The following is a 15,572-nucleotide window of genomic DNA, read 5'->3' as shown; positions in this document are numbered from 1 at the left end:
AAGCCCAGGAACCTTCACTTTCAAAATGTTCTGTTAGTGATTCTTACGAACACTAACATTTAAGGACTAGTGCTGTAAGTACTTGCTACCCATTTTTTCACTTTGTTATCAACTCCTAGGGATTTGCTTTTACTCTTTTTGCTTCTAACTTAGCCTTATATCTCACCAAATTATTAAGTCCATCGCTGAGCATCAAAGAAACATAGTGTTTCTGAACTGATTTAATATTTACATTGTTAAGCATCTGAATTTAAATTTTGGAAGTAGACTAGTTTTAGCATTAAAAAAATTATGAAATAATAATCATTTGCAGCTGCTGGTGCTTCTAAGGAAAATGCATATATCTCTATGTATGTATGTACGTGTGTACGTACATTTCTTTCTTCCTTTCCTTCTTCCTTCCTTCCTTCCCTTTCTCTCTTTCTCCCCTCCCTCTCCCCCTCACTGCCTCTCTCTCCCTCTCCCCTTCCCTCCGTCTCTCTCTCTCTCCCTCTCCTCCTCCCTCCCTCTCTCCCTTTCTTTCTTTATATAGTGTATTCTCCCTGCTAGGAGTTTGCTCAGCCCTAGGATGTGGACCCTGAGAATTACTACATATTTGCAATATAGACAAAATGACTTCTTTCCTTAAGCTTCTGCCTCGCTAGAGAAGAAAAGTCCACACTGATGTAACAGGCTACCTTTGTAAGGTACTCATTCCACTTCAAAAATAAATAAATGAATCTGCAGCGGTTTCTGCCACATATAAATGTCACGAATTGAAGAATGCCAGGTGAATAATGTACATCATAATACTTGTTTCCATTTAAGTGTTTTGCGATACTGCTGTTTATCATCTTGCTCAGCTGTCGAAAATATTCATTTGAGAAGAAAAGCTCCTACGCTGGTGTAAAACCAAGATGTCTCTTCTCCTGCATTCTACAATGCCTGTCATTTGTCAGGCTGGTGTATTTTTATAACTTCCCTCCCTCTCCAAAAGGCATTTCCAAGAAAGCACTCTCCAAACTTCCCCACCATAATCTCTAAGGAGAGTGCAAAAAAGGTAAAATTCTGAAGCATGCTCAAATAAAGCGAGAGTAGGAACGGAATACATCTTTCTCTCAGTCTTCTGAGCATTCACAACGGAGAGTGTAAAGAGGTTACCTACGCACTGTTGCTCCTAGAGCAATGGTTACATCCCTGAATGGCTTAACAGGAAATACTATAACTACAGTCCTAGTTCTCAAAGGGGTCTAATTCCACACTGCATCGGCCTTTCCCCCTCTGGTTTAGGTCTATTTCACTCAGAGATTATAAACTGCAATTTGTTAAAGATGCATACAATAGAAGTCACCACGTTAAATTAGAGTATTTTATAAATGTCATCTGAACGGCACAACAATAGTGTGGTCTTAGTGTAATTTCCTGCAAAAATTAATATAGTAGTTATTAACAAGACGGCGTTTGACTCTATCAAAATGAAAGATATCATCATCGTTTTTCAAAAATATGTCCAACATGAATAAATGCATGCTCCATGTCTATCGTCAATGTTGTATAGAAAAAGGCTTTTAGAAAAGTTAACTCATTCGGTTTAACAACTTTTGTTTTATTCTAGTAAAAGTGATCAATGTTGCTGGGAACTTACACAGTAGAATGCTTGAGTATTACAGTGTTAGTTTATTGAACTAGTGAAAATGTGAATTCCAAGGATATTAAGAGATGTTTGTCTGAGATGATAAAGAAACTAAATAAAGCTTTTAAAAAGTATCTTTACAAAATATTCAAATTAGTTTCTGAGGATGATAATGAACTGAATCCTTGGCATACAGGAAGCACTAAGGGGCTACATTAACTCCTCAATATCACTGAAATCTCCATTTGACAATTGCATTGGTTCTAAGAAATTAATTTGCCACTGAATTATACACATTGCTATATCCTAAATATTTAGCATTTTTTAATAGTTAGGATTAAATTAAAAGGATTTGGAATAATAATCCCAAAACAAGTGGATATGTTTCCTTCTGATTTTTGAGGAGTGTATATTAATAATTAATAGCTAGCTCAGAAACCGGCGGTGGGTTTATGTGCCAGGCTCTGTAAGACCCATGTCTCTAACCTCAAGTTGGACTCTGGAAACCAGTAATATGAGTTCTGAACTTCTTCTCCACCATGTTATCACTTATGTGATCTTGGAGGTACTACCTAACTTCTCAGAGGGTCACTATCCTTAACTATACAATGGATAAACTAATAATTACTTCATCAACTTTGTTAAGTACTGAATTAACTGACTATAAGTACTTGGCACCACACTTTGTACATGGCAAATGGAAATCAAATGAAATCTATAAGATTCGTACAGACTAGCTTCTGTCCTCATGCATTTTTAGCAGTACGTCATCCATCTGCCAATCTGTCTCACACATTTCAAAATGTGGCACTCCCACGCATGGCACTAAAACCGCATGTGGGTAGATCAAGGTAGAGATCAGTTCTTCAGCCTCACAGGAGCTGAGATGCTCCCCAGTTCTGCAGGAGACTAGAGTCTGCTGCCCTTGACTCTGGTTTGCCCTTGGTCCTGGGAGCACACCTCCCTCTGGAAATGATCGGCATGTCGGTTTGGTGCACCAAGAAGCAGGCTGGCTATATTATTCTGTTCCTGAGCAAATCAGTACATCAAAAAACACAAAAAAAGGGTCATTACAAGGTACTAATATTTAAAACATATTTACTACATCTATATCTAAATAATTTTTTAATCATAATCCCTATATTTATCTACCAATACATATATACATTGTATATATGTATCAACCTATGTATATGTAACTATACATATATATGTATCATATGGTGGTTACTCTTGCTAAAAGTTTTAAAATACTTATATTTTGAAATTGTCCTCAAGATCTATGATCCCTAAGCATCCTCGATGCAATTTTGCACTTTATGCTTATCCTCTCATCTCGCAGCTCCTAGAGGGGCAGTGATTGTTTTCTCACTTGCTTGTCCCTGGGGACTCTCTCTCACACATGCTCATGAATGGGTCTCTTCACCTGCGTGCAAGGTAGTTCTCCTCCCACCCACATCCAGTTCTCTTTTGCTGACATGTGCTGACAGACCACCATTAGATCAGCAGACCACCTTCCACTGGTACCTCTGCACCTACACAGGGTCCAGTCCCAGGCCAGCACTGCCATCAGTATTTGTAGTCTGGTAGCCCCATGGTGCTGGATGAAGTGCTCTATTCTCAAGAGCTCCCCTTCAACAGAAGCCACTCTGTTCCACATGCAGAAGAAAACATCCTGTTGAGTTCCCTTCTGTCACATGCACACTGAGCAGGAATGACTGGTTCCCTATCAAGATCCATTTTACTCTTCCCTAGGACACAACCCGAGCTGGGAAGTGGCTACCTAGCCAGGGACTACGTTTTCCCAAACTCCTATTCAACAACTGTAGCCATGTGACTTGCTCTCAGCAACAGGACGGTATCAGAAGAAGACGTGTGCCTCTTTGGGACCAAGGCTTTTCAAAAGGTAGGAGCTGCTTCTCCACATTGTCTTTTTCCTTTCCTAGAAAAAGGCCAAGTCACTACAGAACTGCCCTGAACTGTCACATGGAGAAGAGCCACCAAGTGACAAGGAACAGCTGATTTGGAGGTATTATAGGAACAAGAAATAAACTTCTATATTGTTTGGGCCATTAGGCATTTGGGGGTCTATTTGTTACATCTGTTTAGTGTATCCTAACTACCGTCAGTAGCAATGCAATGGACCTTGCTATTATCTCACACTTGTTAGTTAAATCAACAACCAGTTACTACCTAACATCCTTGCAGCTATTGAACTTGGTCTTAAATGCAGAGGTATTATTATGTGGCCAAGTTTGTATACCCTGGCCCTTGGGATGAGTTATTCCCAAAGAGCTGCCAGGTATGTCCAGACATGTGGTATCAACTTAGGCTGAGGCTGAGAACCTCACCTCAGTTACAGCTTCATCTATTTTACCTTCAGTTGCCACACCCTTGGTTCTGGGATAACTTCTTCAGTATGAGCCTTTCCATCAAGCTCAGATTCATTTTCTCCTGTTCCCATTTGCAATCCAGCACCTTTGTTCCTTCCTTTGTATCTGGCCATCAACATTCTCATCAGTTGTTAGTCAGCACACCAGTTTCAAGAGACATGTTGCCCGTGAATGAGTTACCACATGACTTGTACCCCAATCCTCATATCTTTCTTTCAAGCTTCAGGCAGATGCCCCACCTTTCATATCCTTCACCATCCTAATGCTTAGAGCACATACCCATGCATCGGACTATTCAGGGTCAGTCTCCTTATGAGGCTGAAGAAAGCATTACTTATATTTCTCTACTTTAAGTCTTTAATACAAGGCAATATATTTCTGGAAAACTCATACTAGTGACTTTTGGATATACTGTGGTAATTAATAACAAATACCTAGCTCTGAGCAGAGGAGAAAGCATTGAGGAACTGCAGAAAATGGTCCATAATGCAAAGAAAGTATATTCTGCTCCTTTCTTAAATGTATTTCCTTGAAAATTCTCACCCTGGTAGATCAATTTTCACGAGTAGGATTTTTGTTCCTTATGGATTCCATCTTCCATGGGTCAGACCTGGAAATACTCTCTTCATTGATGCCTTCCCATTTCATCTAATTCATCTCAACCCCTTGTCTCTTGCCTTATTAATTTATTTCTGAATGTCTTGATCATTTCTCTCTCTTCTGGCTCTATTACAGTAATCTACTGATGACTTACTGAGCATTACAGCCGTTCTTCTCTCTTTTTATGTAATTATATTTTCAGTTTTCAGCCAAATTTTAGACTCCCTTATTTACTGTTTTTTATTTCCACTTTTTAAAAAATGTCTTAGGTTACATCCTCTAATCTTGAGGGCACAGTTTAGGGTACAATTAGACTGTAATCTACCAGGGGCTCAGTGGTGTGGAAAACTCAGAAAAACCACTTGATTTCAAGATGGAATTTAGAGGCTAGGACAGAGTGAAGCCACTCCTGACCAAGTGTGTACAAGTGTGCATAAGGACACAACCACATTTACCCTTCCCCCACACAGATCCACCTCCTGCATCTTTTCTCTGTGCATCTTTGACAGACAGTGTTTTAGCAACCTGGTTATTGAAGAGAGGTCTGCAGACAGCAACAGGGCGTCACCCGGGAACTGTCACAAATGTGGACTCTCAGTCCCCCATAAGACTTCCTGAAACAGAATCTGCCTTTGAAAAAGACATCCAAGATATTCATATGCACATTAAAAGCTTGAAAAGTATTGCTCTGACTGACCTACATCTTGTCTGCTGCGGCTTAACTCTCATGGTTTCCTCAGCCAGATCCAAGAACATAGCAAAGTAAGGGAGGAAGAAGGTAAAAAAGTTGGGCAAAATCTCAAGCAGAAAAGCACTCAGACAACACTTCTTGAATGCCTTCTACATGAGGTGGGCCACATGCCAGAGACTCTCTCAAATCTCCTCACCTCATGAGCATCACCCGTGCAGGTGGCTACTCCAGAAACACCAGCAGACGCAGGCAGGGCAGGGGCAGTGGAGGGGCAGTTTGGAGACAGACACTTTACTCCCACCTTGGGTCAGGAACAGACTGGGATCCCCACATATGTGTACTTTAAGTATAACCTTCATAGACCCTTCCCTAAACACCTCAGAATATTTTTTAAGAGCATCATCCAGGCCTGGGGCTCTACTGGGGTCTTCTGGACGTAGGTCACACTAGATGAGGAAAAGGAAAAGAGTGGTCAACCTCCAATTTAAAACAGATGTCATAATAACTCAGGCACTGAGTTCAAAGGAAACAAGAAGGAAGTGCAGTGACATCCATGGAAACTTACATGTTATTTATTCTAGGAGCCAAGGCTGCTCTTAAGATAAATGGACTTATTTTCCCCAGTGCAGTAAATTAATTTTCTTTTCTTTTTTTTTTTTTTTTTTTGGCTTAGGTATACCTTTCGGTACTGAAAGCTCTCCTCTCAAAGATACACAAACAAACAAAAAATACACAGGCACACCCCACATACAATTTAAAAGTATATATGGATGCCCTAAAATGCATCCACGGTAGCCCTCGGGATCCAAGGACTCTGCATTAAGGACTCCTCCATAATAATGACTCTCCTCCATTTTCTCCTAATATTACTAATATTATGTGCTTTAGATGGTCTATATGTCTTGACTTTGGCATCAGTAATTTTAGGATTTAGTGACTCACAGCATTACTTCATGCCATTTGCAAGATCTTGGCATTCACAAGAGGAAGAAATTACAACATTTCTTACGGAAGAATAAGGCAGACATGCCATATCTTATGAGATTGGATTGAGTTTCAAATGACAACTGCCAAAGGGAAAGTTTCCCTCCAGAACACAGAGCACACAACACAGTCGACTCAGGCCATTTGGGGCTGGCTTGATTCCTAAGTTATTACAACAAAATGAGACTTGAACTACTGCCTAATTTCCTTGTATGTGCCCTAATATTATTAAGGATTGCAACCGCATGAATTTTAAAAAAGTCCTTGAATTTAATTTTACAGTTTCTAATTCTGACACTGTTGACAGATTTTTTTAGTGTATATTCTGTTCTCCCGCTGAAAATGACAATCAACATTTTTAGAAATCTGTATTATTTAAGCAAAGCATACTTGACACTGTTATTTCCACATATAGTAACAATCTATATACTTTGTGTCTTTAATTGGAGAATGAGAAAACAAGATAAAAATCAAGTAAGATGTGACTGTGACTTAGAGACACAGAATGTGGCGGTTTTAAATTCACGAAAGGGTTCTATTACTACATCTATGTTCAGATTCTTAAATGTAGCTCTCTTTGGCTACATGTCAGGTTTTATGAAAATTCTTTTTTTTCCCCAACTATAAAAATGATCAACCAAGCAAATTAGGCAGAGAAAAAATAAAAAGGAAAAATGTTTTTAAAATAAAGAAAATGGTCATTTAAAAAATGTCTTTCCCTTTACGCATTTTTAAGTTAGATTTTTGCACATGGAAACTATCAGAAGCATCTTTTGAAAAACAGTATCCTCTCTTCTTGTCCCTTCTCCTCTCCTGATTCTCATTCCTGAGATCCAAGCATGTGTTGTAATACATGTCAGTGGTTTTTTCCTTCTTACTGCTGAATAATGTTCCACTGAATGGATACATTATACACGGTGCTTATCCAGTTATCAGTTAATGGACATTTGACACTTTGACATTTGACACAGGAGGAGAGTCTCCTCCTTACCGCCGGGCAGACTTGAAGTTCTGACCCTCCACTAGGACTCTGAAAATACTGCCCGAGCTGGCAGGGGGAGAAACACTTCCATTTTCAAGAGATCTCAAAGGGTAACTGCAGGTGTGGATGACATCAGTGGTCAGAGGGGTCCTACCTTCTGAAATGTCACTGCCCTGGGTATGTCCATCTACCATTCCATCCAACAGTTAGATCTACCCCATGAGAGGGGGAGAAGGAGGCCCAGAGCCAGCAGTGCACTGGCACAGGCTCCACGGGATGATAAAAGCGACTCCTCCCAAACCCATGTTGAGTGACTTCTCGCTGGTAGCTTAAAATTTACCCTGGAGGGCTTTTTTCCTAGAGATACCCAGTTGTTAAATATTTGCAAACACAGAACTACAAAAACTATTTCCTACTCTAATGAAATGGACTTGAAATAGAAATTTGAGAAAAATTAAATTTTAATTTCTTGCGTACCAAAGTTGTAAAATTGAGGGACATATCTGCTACATTTTAACATGTAAATAAAAATTGGGAGGTATAACTTTAGTTCACAGTTTTCAATATTGTATACCAAGATGACTTGACCTTAGATCTTCAAGGAAAAAAATGTATTTAAGTGAAAATTTTACATAATGCACAGATTATTATAATAACCACTCTAAATGACCATCTGACTATGAGATCAGTGCTCAGACAGAATCTCTCTTTATTCACTGAACATTTATTAAACAAATATTTATGGAGTGCTTATGATATGATTGAAACTGTTCTCTTTGTTGGACAGAGAAAAGAAGAAGAAGGAAATAAATGAATTTGTTTAATTTGTTTAATGAAGGCTGTAATGAAAATAACATGAAATGATGTAAAAGACAATGATTTGAGAATGTTCTGTAACTGGGTGGGCAGTGACAAGATCTCCAAAGAGGAGATATATCAGTCTTTGAGTTGAGACTGGAACAACAAACAAGACATTCATGGTGAAAATTCAGGGCAAATGTGTAAGGATCAGACATGTAAAGACAGAGTCAGATTTTTCAAACCAACGTACATAAAATTGTAGTATGGCTCTTTCAGAAAACAGCTCCTCAATATCACCACATAAAAATAGTAGAAATTGCCTTTGTCAATTATTTTTCTACTCTTCAGCTTTTCACTGAAGCATGTAATGTTCTCTCATTAGCACACTCTGGTTAATCTGAAGGTCTTCAAACCCAGACTTTAGCTCACTTTATATCTGGCTTTTGTTTGTTAAAGCAGTTTTCAATGCATGCTAAAAGTTACACGACAAATATATTTTGCCTTGAACTTATTATCTTCCTCTTGTAACCTTTTTTTCTTTAACTAGATTGTGACTTATGCTCCCAATCACTGCATTCTCAATTATTTGCAAGAGAATATGTAATTATTAAAAATTAATGCAATCATTGAATTGATTTTTCAAAGTAAATTTGTTCTTTATCCATTTTCATGTGGTAGTATTACCAGACCAGGTAAAAAGCTCCAGCTGAGGACAGCACATTTAAACATGGAGGTGCTTTCTCTGATTTCTAATACAGTTAGGATCTGTGTTCTTATAGGTTGGACATCAGTATTTGTGATGTTGGTAATGAAAATGTACGAAGTTATAAAAATCCATTCTACTGTTAGACAAAAGGTTAAAATAAACTTAGAACAAAGCTGTCATAATTTTCATTTGGATTTATGTGCAAGTTACCTTTGCTATATACTATCTTCTATAGAATTTGGGAAGAAAACTGTTCTTGTTTACTTAATATTCCTTATTAATATTAATTAACCAATAATTCCAAGACACATACTTAATTTACCTCCTTGTTTACTTGGAACCCCCTACCTCCCAATCTTTTTTGACAGTTGCAAAATTAAAAATAAAATAAGTCTTTCTCATATACAAAGAACTACCTTATGTTCATATTAAAAATTGCCCAGGGACACCCCTAAAGCAGCCATTGCTTTGAAATGCAAACACACACAGAGGACTCTCTGATATAGTCCTCAATTTCACTGCTAGAATATCCCCTAAATTAGTTTCGGAAAGAGAGCAATTCTTTACCTTCAATAGTGAGAACTCACCTGATCACAAAGAAGGCTACTGTTTCTAGTGCCAACTTCATCACAGTCACAGGGTTTGCAAACATCTATGGCTGAAGGATCTGCACCAACTTGTCGGAAAAAGTAATCCTTACACAGCTCACAGTTCTTTCCTGCATCAGGGAAAGGTTATGCATTATGACTTCCAATTCATTAAAATCAGCTGCATAATTCAAAATTAAAGACTGTATTCCTTTGAGGGAATTCTATAATTTTCGGGACGTCCATTTTAATGCACCTTTCATCTCTACCTGCCAATTTAGTGATCCAGAGCATATGAAACAATGAACCTGTTACAAACTGTGCTTTACTTCATTACACTCCCATCTGTTATGTAACACCACACTTCTAAAAAGCTGTGCTTTGGAAGGGCCCATACATTTTGAAAGAGTTCATTTCTAAACTTAAAACTTTTTATTTCTAGGACCAGGCACTTAATTGAAATCAAATATGAGAAATTTCTGTATGTGTGGTAGATGACAGATATATATAGTTGGAAGCAAATAGGTATATCATATTAAAATATTTTTCCAGAACTAAATCTTGTAAAATAGAAGACTGCCCTTAATATAATTTATTAATTATTATTGTTAATTATAGTTAATGTGATTAAAAGCAAATGTTTCTGTTAGTGCTTATGGTCATTATTTTTCATTTCAAATATTAAAATAGCAATTTATTATATTAGGATATACTAAATAAATTTCACATTAAATATTAGAATATCTTGACAGATTAGAAATGTGAGATAATTCCTAGTGCTTACAATTTATTATTCAGAAAACTCCCCTTTCCATTTTATATAAGAAAACAATCTAAACTACAAGGAGTTTCTAAAGTAAATGTGAGTAGCATTTAAGACCAATGAAATAAGCTGAAATAAAATTCACAGCTATCAACTCTCCCTTTAAACATTATGCACTCTTGCTCAAATATTGCTCAAATTGGTCCAATATTAGAAGGCTATGAAAATAACTTAATCAAGTGAAAAACACATTCTTATGGATATTGACTATGGACTAATTAAAAATTAAATGGATTTATAATATTTCAAGAGTATTTCCATTTAGATATGCTGATGACTCCCAAATTTATATCTCCAATCTAGAAATCTCTCCTTTATTTATCACTCAATGAATATTTATTGAGTGATTACCATGTTCCAAACAACGTGCTAAATGCTGAGGAATACAGTAGTGAACAGAACACACACTGCGCCCTTTCACAGAGCTCTCTTACAGCCTACCAGGTAAGATGAGTCCTAGTTAAGTCATTACAGGAATAAATACACACTTACAAACTATGATAAGCATCAGGTGCTACTAAAGTATACAGATTAGACTGATCTTCTCCAAAGCACCACGGAAAGCTTCTTTAAGAAAGGAGCTTCAGAGCTCTGTTTCTGACTGCCGCAAACAGAGTTTCTCCTGTGTTTCTTGGAAACATACAGTGAGCTTGTGCAAACCAGAACTTGCCATCTTCTCCCTAAGTATGACCCTCCTGTGTTTCCCATCTCAACGGCTGGCTCCAATGTTGACCCTGTCATACAAACTGGAAAGTCAGACATAGATCTTGACTCTTCCTTCCTTTACCTACACCCCATAGCTGGCTCAGGAAATGTTGCCACTTTTCACCCTAACTATCTATTGGATCCATTTACCTCTATCCATACCACCTGCAATGTCTTCCAGCATTATTTCTCATCTAAACTACTGCAATATCCCACTAATCAGTTTTCCAAACCACTTTTGACAGTCTCCAATCCATTCTCCATTGTACAACCAGACAGGTCTTTTAAAAACACAATATTTATTATGCCCCTCTCCTATGTGAAACCCTTAAGTGACATCTCATTAACCTAAGGCTAGAAGCCAATCGCTTTATCACGGTTTATAGGGTCCTCTAGTATCTGGGTCCTGCCTTCCTTCTTAGTTCCTTTTCTTATCATCAGTCACTTGCACTTCTGTCAGTTCTTCAAGGACGCCATGTTTCTCTCTCCTCCAGGCCATTGCTCAATTGTTTCTCTTACTGGAAAACTTTGCTCATCTCCCTAACAACCCTCCCCACCTTACTCCTTCGCCTGGTTATCTCCTACTATACTTCCCTATCTTAGAACTCATCAGACAACTTTGTAATTGTTCCTTTAATAATGTGCCTTTACCACCATATAATAATCCACACAAAGGGAGGAGAATTTCTTATCTTGTTAATCTTTATATTCCCAGCACCTAGCCAAGGTCTTTTTATATTTTAGGTTATCAATAATAATCTAATAAATTTATTCATGCTTCGCACATTTTCAAACCCATCAGACTTGGGCCATTGTATTTTACAAATTCAGACATTGTCTATTTCTGCTTTTAACATATCAGCCTCTCAGAAAACAGTAATTTTCAGTGACTAGTTAATAAACTGGATGGTTTTAGAACAAGGTTAATAATTATTTTCTACATGAATGAACTTTTTTTTTGAAAAGCACTCCCAGATTATCAGAGTCCAGGACAAACCTGAATGAATGTAAACATCTCTGCAGGAGAACCCAGACGTAATGAAAGATGAGGGTCACCAAGGAAACTTATTTTATGGATACATATATTCAAAATAATACATTTATCCAAAATATATTCATGGTTTAATCAAATGGTGTGAACTTGTAAAAAATTTTCCTGAAAAGAGATAGTCTAAGACTAGAGTGTTATTTCTGAAAACTTCCTAATTATTTGGAATTATGAAGATTTGGTAAACTAGTGGGGTTTTCAAACTTAATGGCATGAAAGCCCTTTCTTAAATAAGACAGTAAAACAATTTAAAATAATATGCATTATCTATAGATGCACATGGGTTTCAAGGCCAAGTCAGCCTTTGACATTTGTGTTAACTGCCAGTTACCTGCAGTGTTGTGCTTGCAGTCATCACAAACTCCTCCACCCCCTCTGTGGTGCTCAAGTGGAAATGGGTCCACAGAGACATTGTAGTGGCAGCTTCTAGAGTGGCTGTTGCATTCACATGGTTTACAATGGAAAGCGTGAACTTGATCACTTTGGCGGAAAGGCTTGTCATTATAAAGAGGCAAGCAGCGATCACACTAGAATAAAGTAATATCACAACAATAAAAGGTAAAAAGCTGTGATTTTTTAAATTTACATATCAGGCATTTTCACTAGATGGAAAGCTAGTATCAAAGAGAAAAAAGCCAACAACTACTTTATTTTGGAAAATGTTTTAAACATCAGAAATTAACATATTACAGGCACGGTAGCTGCCAAGTTGTAAAAGTGACAATGCAAACTGAAACCGCGTAGAGTGATCTTAATCACCAATGGGAAAAGTTATGATTGTCCCACAATCTTCAATTTTTTTGTCAAAACATTCAAAACTTGACTTCTGTGTTCTGGTGCCACAAATAAAGACCTCGGAGTTGCCACCTCATCATAACAAAGAATAAACTGAACACACTGAAAGATCAACTGGGGACACAGGGCAAACAGCTACCCCCAGGATTGGAAAGACAAGCAAATACAGGAAGTTTCAGCTATCAGAGCAAAGACTCACTAGAGTTACCTGTTTAAATTATGAATCAGAAGAGCCAATCACGTAAAATAAAGTGTCAAAAATCTCCCTATCTACTAATAAAGGTCCTTCAGTTTTATTAACATCATTAAAAACTATTTTGATATTTTAGAAGACAAAGATCATTCTTTCTCTGCAATAAATATCTAATATTTCAGAACTTTTGACATATTTCATAATTATTATTGGAAGAACTGTAGTCAAAAGCATTTTTCCACTATTTATTTTGCCCTACTAGTTCAGAGTTGAACAATTTCTTCCCTTAATATTTTTAAAGGTGAAAAGAAAAAAATATAAGAATTTAACTGTCCAATGTGCTGTTGTTTTTATGATATTCTGAGATGTTTAGCATGAAAGCACATTGTTTCCCTACCTAGCTGAGGAGAGAAGAAAAAAGACAAAGAGAAGAGAATGAAAGTGTGAATATTAAGTTACAATTTTCACATCAGATAAGGCTACAGTTTAATAATTGATAAAATATGCACTCATATTTGGGTAAATTTAAAAAAACCAGTATCACATTTGTCTTGGGATGATGAAGCGTCTTTCTCTCCAGAATGATTTCTAACCCTTTGGGCACACAGCTGCCCCTCTGTTCTCCTCCCACAGGACTCTGTTAATACCCTGACCCTGCTCCCATCACTTTGAACTCAAATGACTGGTTTGCTTACATGTGTCTTTCAGGAAATGCAAGTTACTGATTTTTATACTCCTGTGTCATTCTCACAGTAGGAGATTAATAGACAGTTGCTAAACTGTTAACTGAAAACTCCTACCTAATCATATTAATTTCCAAAGAAAGTTATTCTTGAAAAAATTTAGAGAGGGGTACAATAGGAACGATGAATACACAGGGTAATGTTCATGTAAAGTGTTCACAATTGCATGGTATTTGATGATTTGCAAAAAAACCACCTATAAATATAAAAAGAAACTCATTTTGTGAAAGAAAAGATATGTAGCAATCATTAGACTGTTATCAACTATGGGCCTCTGACCAAAAAAAAAAATTAAAAGTGGTGAAATTGACCTCTTTTTTAAGTTTTCTCTCATCAGCGATAATCATTTGTAAATCAATTTTATTTCCTATAATTAAAAGGTAGAGCTCAGGCATAGGCTGAAGCCAGACATCTTTGTTCAATTATGGGCGCTGCTGCTAACGGAGAGGAAGAACGTGAACTATGTACCTTGTGGATCTCAGCACCATGGTAAGCATTTCAAATGAATTATTTCATTAATCTTCTAGGCTTTGGGTCATACAGTATCCCACATCTAACTTCTCTCCCTTGATTTGCTAGCCCTGTGCTCTTGCATAATTAATTCTATCTCTTTAAGCCTTATTTTTCTCATCTAACACGGGGGTACTATTTCCTGTCTCATCAGGATGTTGTAAAGGACATGGCTGAATGTCTGTCACATAGTAAGCTCTCAGTAACTATTGTCCACTATTTTATTGTTAGATTCACAACTGGGAATTAAACAGGTTAAGTAATATGCAAAATATCATTGAACAGTAAGTCTGTGAGTCTACTTTCCTCTTTGTAATCTCAGTTTCTTCATCTCTAAAAGGAAGGCAATGTAACATAATGCCTTCATTATTATTGACTCAAAGTTATCTGAGGATAAGTGGTATTATTTAAATAATGCCCAGTACAAAGCCTGGCACAAATTACACATTCAAAATCTGACAGTTACAAGATGGAGGAGGAGGAATCAGGCAGACAAGTAGGGTAAAAATCCAACAAAGGTGTTGATCTCCAGTTCAGGTGACATCAGAGTATGTAAGACTGTCCCTATGCAATATATTGTCTGTAACTGTTTATATGGGACCTCGCAATCATAAATGTACTGGTCCACGATCTGAGTTAGAGGATGCAGCCTACAGAGTGGACAAAGCACCTAATATATTCTAATTGTATAAATGGAAGAATAGATGAAAACTCGCTTTCCAACCTCCTGGCTTTGGAGAAAAGAAATACGGTTACTAAGTTTTCTTCCCCAGGTCAATTAGCCATGCAATTAACCTCATTCCCAATTTTTAAAAATCTCTACCCCGCTACAAAACTTTGGCCAAAGGCAAAATTTTGCAGCAAGACAATGCCTGAAGCCTATTTTTTCTTGACTTCATTTCAAATTATTCTTATTGACGACTTTGCTCTCCCAATGACAGTGGTTATATTATTCAAGTTATGCTCTCTTGCATAACTTGGTGGAAGTGATGATATGCAACCTGTGGTCCTGTCACACTGATTACAGATGCAGTTTGTCTTCTACAAAGCAACTGCCGGCTGTTTGAGTTTGGGATGTTGCCTACATGAGTTAGTGGAGCAAATCCAGCAGAAGCAATCCTTCAATATTCTTATGAACACAATGTTTATGCCTTTAGACTATGATCTTAAAAAAATTCATCTGAGATTTTATCCTTACTGTCAACTTAGAAGCCACTACCAAGAAGTCTTTTTGTAAATTACACTGGACTAAATACTGTATCAATGTTCCAAATATATAATTCTGGTTCCTAATATTTAAAAACAAAGAGAAATTTGCCAGTAACCTAATGGAATGGTTTGGGTCTAATCAAGTAGTTATTGAAAATGGCCAGCTTTCTTTTTGTGGACAATAAAAAAC

General features: G+C 37.2%; 1 protein-coding gene across 1 annotated transcript in view; it reads right to left on the bottom strand.

Annotated features, from left to right (window-relative positions):
• USH2A (usherin) overlaps positions 1-15,572 on the bottom strand; it is a 640,561-nt gene that overhangs the window by 539,004 nt on the left and 85,985 nt on the right. The window contains exons 9-10 of the mRNA XM_032466772.1: positions 12,264-12,459; positions 9,357-9,487 (exon numbers count right to left, since the gene is read on the bottom strand). Coding sequence (XP_032322663.1) covers positions 9,357-9,487; positions 12,264-12,459 — 327 coding nt within the window. The remainder of the gene's footprint in view (positions 1-9,356; positions 9,488-12,263; positions 12,460-15,572) is intronic.

Source organism: Camelus ferus, chromosome 23 (assembly GCF_009834535.1).
Source record: "Camelus ferus isolate YT-003-E chromosome 23, BCGSAC_Cfer_1.0, whole genome shotgun sequence".
Lineage (NCBI taxonomy): Eukaryota > Metazoa > Chordata > Mammalia > Artiodactyla > Camelidae > Camelus > Camelus ferus.
Note: the sequence above shows the minus strand (reverse complement) of the source record. Positions and strands in the feature narration are given on the sequence as shown.